The sequence below is a fragment of the Pristiophorus japonicus genome, chromosome 11, assembly GCF_044704955.1.
Source record: "Pristiophorus japonicus isolate sPriJap1 chromosome 11, sPriJap1.hap1, whole genome shotgun sequence".
Taxonomy (NCBI): domain Eukaryota; kingdom Metazoa; phylum Chordata; class Chondrichthyes; family Pristiophoridae; genus Pristiophorus; species Pristiophorus japonicus.
The window spans coordinates 210,732,244-210,740,768 of record NC_091987.1 but is presented as its reverse complement, the minus strand read 5'-3'; the positions used below and the strand labels follow the sequence as shown (position 1 = coordinate 210,740,768).

The window sequence follows — 8,525 nt, the reverse complement described above, 5'->3', positions numbered from 1 at the left end:
GGTCAGCCTGACCTCAGTAGTGGGTAAAATGATGGAATCAATTATTAAGGATGTCATAGCAGCACATTTGGAAAATGGTGACATGATAGGTCCAAGTCAGCATGGATTTGTAAAAGGGAGATCATGCTTGACAAATCTTCTGGAATTTTTTGAGGATGTTTCCAATAAAGTGGACAAAGGAGTACCAGTTGATGTGGTATATTTGGACTTTCAGAAGGCTTTCGTCAAGGTCCCACACAGGAGATTAATGTGCAAAGTTAAAGCACATGGGATTGGGGGTAGTGTGCTGACGTGGATTGAGAACTGGTTGTCAGACAGGAAGCAAAGAGTAGGAGTAAATGGGTACTTTTCGGAATGGCAGGCAGTGACTAGTGGGGTACCGCAGGGTTCTGTGCTGGGGCCCCAGCTGTTTACATTGTACATTAATGATTTAGACGAGGGGATTAAATGTAGTATCTCCAAATTTGCGGATGACACTAAGTTGGGTGGCAGTGTGAGCTGCGAGGAGGATGCTATGAGGCTACAGAGTGACTTGGATAGGTTAGGTGAGTGGGCAAATGCGTGGCAGATGAAGTATAATGTGGATAAATGTGAGGTTATCCACTTTGGTGGTAAAAACAGAGAGACAGACTATTATCTGAATGGTGACAGATTAGGAAAAGGGAAGGTGCAACGAGACCTGGGTGTCATGGTACATCAGTCATTGAAGGTTGGCATGCAGGTACAGCAGGCGGTTAAGAAAGCAAATGGCATGTTGGCCTTCATAGCGAGGGGATTTGAGTACAGGGGCAGGGAGGTGTTGCTACAGTTGTACAGGGCCTTGGTGAGGCCACACCTGGAGTATTGTGTACAGTTTTGGTCTCCTAACTTGAGGAAGGACATACTTGCTGTTGAGGGAGTGCAGCGAAGATTCACCAGACTGATTCCCGGGATGGTGGGACTGACCTATCAAGAAAGACTGAATCAACTGGGCTTGTATTCACTGGAGTTCAGAAGAGTGAGAGGGGATCTCATAGAAACGTTTAAAATTCTGACGGGTTTGGACAGGTTGGATGCAGGAAGAATGTTCCCAATGTTGGGAAGTCCAGAACCAGGGGTCACAGTCTAAGGATAAGGGGTAAGCCATTTAGGACCGAGATAAGGAGAAACTTCTTCACCCAGAGAGTGGTGAACCTGTGGAATTCTCTACCACAGGAAGTAGTTGAGGCCAATTCACTAAATATATTCAAAAGGGAGTTAGATGAAGTCCTTACTACTCGGGGGATCAAGGGGTATGGCGTGAAAGCAGGAAGTGGGTACTGAAGTTTCATGTTCAGCCATGAACTCGTTGAATGGCGGTGCAGGCTAGAAGGGCTGAATGGCCTGCTCCTGCACCTATTTTCTATGTTTCTATGTTTCTATGTTTCTCAACAAAAAGTGTATTTTGCAATTTTTTCCCCCTGTGGCAAAGAATGTTTGCGGCAATTTTAGACATGGAGCCGCCACATGCAAGTGACGCGAGGATTCCAATTTTATTTAGTTGCTCTTTATAAACAAATGAGAAAGCTTGGAGGAAAACCTATTCACAAAGTCTGCACTCCTTTATCTTATGTTCTTATATCGGACTGACCCGCGACAGTAATCAGCGCGAGATTAGTCGTATCCGATTTCCTTTGGTGTCACTTTAATGCAGTTTTACAATATAGGCAGTGGTCATTCTCAGCAGAAAAAGCAAATCACTGTCAACGGTACAGCTGTACATCTTTAACATGCAACACCACAGATTATTAAAAGTAAAAACAGAAAATGCTGGCTATCTCAACAGGTCCAGGCAGCATCTGCGGAGAGAGAAACAGAGTTAACGTATCGTGTCTGTGACCCTTTTGTCAGAACTGGAACAGTTCGAAATGTAACAGATTTTTAAGCAAGCGTGGAGGCAGAGAAAGGGGGAGGGGAGCAAAGAAGAAAAGGGAAGGCCTGTGATAGGGTGGAAGGCAGGAGTGATTAAGAGACAAAAGGGACGATCGGCAAAATGAGCTGGTAATGGCAGATGGTAATGTCCTTTGCTCTCCTCCCCTCGTTCCCTGCCCCTGTTACATCTCGAACTGACCTGCAGAGTATTTCCCGCATAGTCTGTTTTTATTTCACATTCCAACACCTGCAGTGAGATTACTTTGAGATTATTAAGAGTATTGTCCATGTGAGTTCCGTGCAGTTTATCTCCTCCAAACCTCAGGCTTTAATTTCCTCTGGCAGCAGATAAGTTAATTTGTGCGTGTAAAATTCCTTTGTGAATTGTTTAACTGTTATTTTAAACAGGTTAAGGACTCTGTAAATTTCCTTTGACAAATGAACTATTGCACTATTATTGAAAATTATATCCCCTGATGTTAATATAATACCCACTTAGAGTAAAGTTTCATTCATGTTACTACTCTTTCTGACAATGTCAATGATAAAAGGCAGCTTTGTTGAGACTGTAAACTTGATATTGTATATTGCACAACATTACTGCAGTGAGGAAGAACTTCCACATCTTGTATTTCTGGACTGTAACATGACACAGAAACACAATCCTTACAAAGTGGTTACCACAGTAGCCCCGGTCTTTGTGTATTTTCATTTGCTACAATGTTCTCTCTCCTTCTCTTGTTAGCATACACCTTCACTGGCGCACGCAGTCACCCAGTGCCCATTCTTTACATGTTCATTTCGGCAGTCCGGGCCGGCTATTTAGCCCTGGTGGGCGTCACAGCTAAGTCCAATCCATTCCTTGGCTGAAAGTGTTGATGCGCGTCTAGCGGGCCAGGACAGCATCGTGTTGGATGGTGACCATGAGCAGGACCCCGGGGTGATTTTTCTCCGCCCGACCCCAAGGCTGATCGGGTGTTTGCACTCGCCCAAACTGCCCCTCCTTCTGACATCACCGAAGTCAACATCGAGAACTGAGCCTGGGACATCTCTAGACTGCATGGCTCAGTACCATGTGGAATGGTGTGTTTACCACACGTATGGTAGCATAGTGGTTATGTTACTGGGCTAGTAATCCTAAAAGCCTGGAATAATAATCTAGACGTGAATTCAAATCCCAGCTTGAGAATTTAAATTCAGTTCTTTTTTTTTAAATCTGGAATTAAAAAAGCTCGTATCAGTAATGGCGACCATGAAACTACCGAATCGTTGTAAAAACCCATCTGGTTCACTAATGTCCTTCAGGAAAGGAAATCTGCCTCCCTTACCCGATCTGACCTATATGTGACTCCAGACTCACAGCAGTGTGGTTGACTCTTAACTGCCCTCTGAAATGGCCCAGCGAGACACTCAGTTGTACCAAACCGCTGCAACAAAGTCAGCACTGTGGGAGTACATTCACCACAAGGTCTGCAGCGATTCAAGAAGGCGGCTCACCACCACCTTCTCAACGGCAATTAGGGATGGGCAAATAAATGCTGACCTTGAGAATGGAAGGAAGACTCTTAGGGATTCATTTGCTGTGGCAGTGCACTGGTTAATGTACTCTTATTAAATCCCTTTGTGTGTTCTACGCTTTTGAGTGCATGGGCTGCAAGCACTTCCAAGGGCAAGTGCCACAGTGTGTGTGTGTATTTGTGTGCACATTGATAGAACTGCAGCAGCAAGTATAACAACCACTTTATAGTAAAGGATGTGTCATTGAAAGAATGAGGAAAGATTGTCAGGACTGGAGAATTTTAGCAATGAGGAAACATTGACAGTTCTGGAGAATTTTAACTATGAGGATAGATTGGGTAGGCTAGGGTTGTTTTCTTTGGAACAGAGCAGCCTGAGGGAAGACCTAATTGAGGTGTATAAAATTATGAGGGGCCTAGATAGCGTGGATAGGAAGGGCCTGTTTCCCTTAGCAGAGAGGCCAATAACCAGGGGGCATAGATTTAAAGTAATTGGTGGAAGGATTAGAGGGGATTTAAGGAGAACTTTTTTCACCCAGGGATTGGTGGGGGTCTGGAACTCACTGCCTGAAAGGGTGGTAAAGGCAGAAACACTCATCACATTTTAAAAATACTTGGATGTGCATGTGAAGTGCCATAACCTACAGGACTAAAGACCAAGAGCTGGAAAGTGGAATTAGGCTGGATAGCTCTTTTATGGCTGCACGAACACGATTGGCCGAAATGACCTCCTTCTATGATTCTAAATTTCTATGATTCTATGTTATACATCATCATCCTGTTAGACTGGAAGCTGTAAACAGGATTGACAGAAATCCGCAAGACATTGCTATTAAAAAAAATCGATGATACAGAGGGGCAACTCTAGAAATTTGATGGAGACAAACATGTGTGTACGTGTGCACGGATGTGTGTATGTGCACGTGTGTATGCATGGACATGTGCGTGCATGTGCACGTGTGTGTGTATGTGCGCGTGTGTGTATGCACGTGTGCATGTGCATTCGTGTACCGCACGTGTGTGTATATATGTGTGTGTGTGTGTGTGTGTGCACGTGTGTCAAGGAGGAATTAATGAAACATTTGGAAGTTTGGGGTGAAAAGGAATGTCAACAAATTAATTTTCCCAAAGGGAAACATACTGTCTGTGTCATTGGCCATTCGCAAAAGTGTAAATGGGTTCGAGACACAATCAAATGTGTTCTGGAAAGAGGCAGAATTGATGATATGGTGAGAAGCAGGCAAGAGGGGTTAAACTGTGCAAAAAAAACAGCTTGTTGGACCTAAGCTCCTTTTCTTAATATTAATAGAAAGCGTAAAGAGCAGGAATGAAGAGACAAATTTGCTCATTCATTGATTAAAAAGTTACCATTAAAATAATCTTCCTAGTTCCATTTTCTGCAAACATGTTTGCTCATAAAAGGGCAGATGACCTTATCACACTCCCAGCAACTCTGAATTACGTGGGATGAATATTTCCGTAATCCACAGACATCGCACTGACCAGCGAAATTCACTTTCTTGGGTGCCGCTTGTTGGCGAATCAGATTAATCAGACCACTCTTGATCTGGGGATTTGCGTAGGCGATATCCACCACCGTAATCCGTTTGGGATCCCAGACGCAGTCTTCTTCTTTCCCACTCTTGATGGCTAACATCCCACATTTCGGTGGGATCCAAGCCGTGTCGTAGCCATTCTGATGCCAGGATAGTTGAAGAGTATGATTATCCTTATCTATCTTCTTCACTTTTCCAACTCTCACCTTCAGCTTGAAGATCACTCTATCACTGTCCGCTGTTTTGAGTGGATATGCTCGTGCTTTCTTTACATCTCTGCTAACGTACACTCCAGGACCCAGGAGCCCATTTTTGGACGGTCTAAACCCTGAGGATATTATCGTTGCCGCATTGTTTTTGTGGGTCCCGTGGTACATGGTATATCCTCGACCATTTTGCGCCTGCTGCCCTGATTTCAGGTGCCCTTCCTCCTCGTGGACTGCTTGCCAACCGCAAAACCCAACAGACATTTTCCTGAACAGTATTTGTCTTCTGCTTCCGCTGTCACGTGAGACCTGCAACAGGAAACATAAGGTCTCACCCATTGCCAGAAGCACACTTTCACGAGAAAACTAGAGAAAGCAATAGGTTTAGACTTGTAGAGAGAGTCAGAGTGAAAATCCTTCAAAATATCTGAGCTGGGTTATACATCTTTACAATGTCTGTCCTATTTCTCTTCATTTTCCAACATGTGACAAAGTTTTTGCTCCGACTGTTTTTAATTCTGTCCTTTCATTTCAGTACGTTCAGGGTTAAAACCAAGTTCACTTAAAAAGAATTAACTTACATTTATATAGCGCCTTTCACGACCTCAGGATTTCCCAAAATGCTTTTCAGCCAATGAAGTACTCTTGAAGTGTAGTCACTGTTGTAATGTAGGAAACGCAGCAGCAAATTTGTGCACAATGACCAGATAATCTGTTTGTTTTTGTTATGTTGATTGAGGAATAAATATTGGCCAGGACACCGGGGATAACTCCCCTGTTCTTTTTCGAAATAGTGGCCATGGGATCTTTTACATCCACCTGAGAGCGCAGACGGGGCCTCGGTTTAATGTCTCATCCGAAAGACAACACCTCCGACAGTGCAGCACTCCTTCAGTACTGCTCTGGGAGTGTCAGCCTGGATTTTTGTGCTCAAGTTTCCGGAGTGGGTCTTGAACCCACAACCTTCTGGCTCAGAGGCGAGTGCTATCCACTGAGTTACGGCTGACAGAATTAAAACTAAGTTCACTTAAAAAGAAATAACTTGCAGTTCCAGATTTCCACTACACTTTGTGTGAATAAATGTGTCCTGATAGCAGCCCTGAATGGCCTGGCTCTAATTTTAAGGTTATGTCCCCTTGTTCTGGACTCCCCCACTCGAGGAAATCATAGGCAGTCCCTCGAAATCGAGGAAGACTTGCTTCCGCTCTAAAAGTGAGTTCTCAGGTGGCTGAACAGTCCAATACGGGAATTACAGTCTCTGTCACAGGTGGGACAGACAGTGGTTGAAGGAAAGGGTGGGTGGGGAGTCTGGTTTGCCGCACGCTCCTTCCGCTGCTTGCGCTTGTTTTCTGCATGTTCTCGGCGACGAGACTCAAGGTGCTCAGTGCCCTCCCTGGATGCTCTTCCTCCACTTAGGGCGGTCTTTGGCCAGGGACTCCCAGGTGTCGGTGGGGATGTTGCACTTTATCAGAGAAAATAGTCTCTCTCTTTCTACCCTATGAAATCCTTCAATCATCATAAACAGCTTGATTAGATCACCCTTTGATATTCTATACTCTAGGGAATACAAGCGGTGTCTATACAACCTGCCCTCATAATTTAACCCTTTTAGCCCCGATGTCATTCTGGTGAATTTGTCCAACACCTGGGCTTTCTGCATTGTCAGATATTGGGCACACACAGTTCACAGAGATGGAAGGAGTGATCTTTAGCAATCAACGCGAGAGAAAAGTTACAAATAAGAAACTGTGGTAATGGTGGACCTTACAACTCTCTTAAATCATCAATATTGTACCCTTTATATATCACCATCACAGGCGGTCCCTCGAACGAGGATGACTTGCTTCCACATGGGGGTTCACAGATGTTTCAATGAAGGACCCGATGTTCCAGTCCTGAACTCCAATTGAGGGGGTGGAAGATGCCTGTGCGTGGATTTTTTTAACGTGTGGTGACCGTTGCACACCAGCCACCACACGGGCTTGACAGAGCTAGGTCTTTATCCAGTGGCAAGGGTTAACCAGGACGACTGGAGACCTGCTCTGCTGCACGGACCTAGTGTGCACACACATATCGCACAGTGTGGGCTGGGCCCCGTGCTGCCCCAGGGCCCTCGCCTCTTCTGGGCCCCGATCCCTCATTCGCCGCACCTCCGCCCACGATGTTACAGGGCGCAGCGCTCCAGCTCCATCTATAGCCCCGACCTGCGGTGGTGTTCCCGCACAGATCGGGGCGGCCCACGAGCTACATATATAATGCAGGTGAATACTGTATCCTCAATGTATGGCAAACTATTCCTATGTTATAGGCAGTAACAGAGCCAGGCTGAAAGATAATGAACTTGACAAACCCTCGGGTAAAATTGGGAAATCAAAAGTAGATGTGAAATAAATCAAGTCACGCCATCTAGAAAATACATTGAGGGGTGACCTAATAGGGGTCTTGAAAATGATAAAAAAAATTCCATAGGCTACACATTCACAGCTTCATCCACCCCACGCCATATGAATGCGATACTGTAGCAAAGATCTGTGTGGCATCTTCAGTATACCATGCGCCAGTCTATATCGTTCCATGTTTAAAATATACGAGCCATTGCCCCAATTGAACAACGTGCCTTCTGTTGCCTGTTGCTTCTTTGCAACAACTGCATTATAACATATTTTCTAGCTCCGCTTCACAGTGAAGGAGCCGCTCCCCTCTCTACACAAACCCCACTCCCCCCTAAATAAAACATATTCAAGAAATCACATGATTGAAACATCCTTCCTGCTGCCAACATTTAAACGAGTCGATTTGTCTGAAAGTGACATTTCTTTGATCTTTCCAATAATCACTGGTGAAATTAACAGGAATGCAAAGTCCTTTCCAGAAATCAAGAATTGACCCCGATTATTACCTGTGCCGATCTGCCCAGTCTTCTCACCAACACTTGTCACAGACACGTAAATCGAAACCAGCTCTCACAAAACGTACAATTCACTTTCGGTTGGGCTCAGTGAAAACAGCCAATGGAAAGTTTTCAAATGGCGAAGACTTTGTGAGTCTTTCATATCGCTGTGATTTTTTTTGTTGCAATGCACCGATTATGCTCGGCTTTGCTCTCGAGTCGTGGCTTTTATCTTATTAACAGAACAGTGATGCTATTTATTCAAGCACGTTTTCCCGGATGGGGTGTATCCAGGTGTGTGTGTGAGCCAACAGCCTGCCAGTCAATACATCCTCCCAGTGCCCCTTGTCCGTGTGGGTGTAATTTCTAGATAGTGACTTGGCAAGTTCTGCAATCAGTTACCGACTCACAGACATACCCAATCCTTTAGTAAACCAACACACACACACACACACACACATCCTCA

The 8,525-nt window shown here is 44.8% G+C and overlaps 1 protein-coding gene across 1 annotated transcript; it reads right to left on the bottom strand.

Moving 5' to 3' along the window:
• Positions 1 to 1,526: 1,526 nt before the first annotated feature.
• LOC139276462 (uncharacterized) lies at positions 1,527 to 8,255 on the bottom strand. Its single transcript, XM_070894486.1, has 3 exons — positions 8,069 to 8,255; positions 4,776 to 5,478; positions 1,527 to 1,817 (listed from the first exon to the last, which is right to left on the bottom strand). Exon 2 carries the CDS (start codon positions 5,431 to 5,433, stop codon positions 4,792 to 4,794), a length of 642 nt encoding a protein of 213 aa, XP_070750587.1. The 5' UTR covers positions 5,434 to 5,478; positions 8,069 to 8,255; the 3' UTR covers positions 1,527 to 1,817; positions 4,776 to 4,791.
• Positions 8,256 to 8,525: the final 270 nt, after the last annotated feature.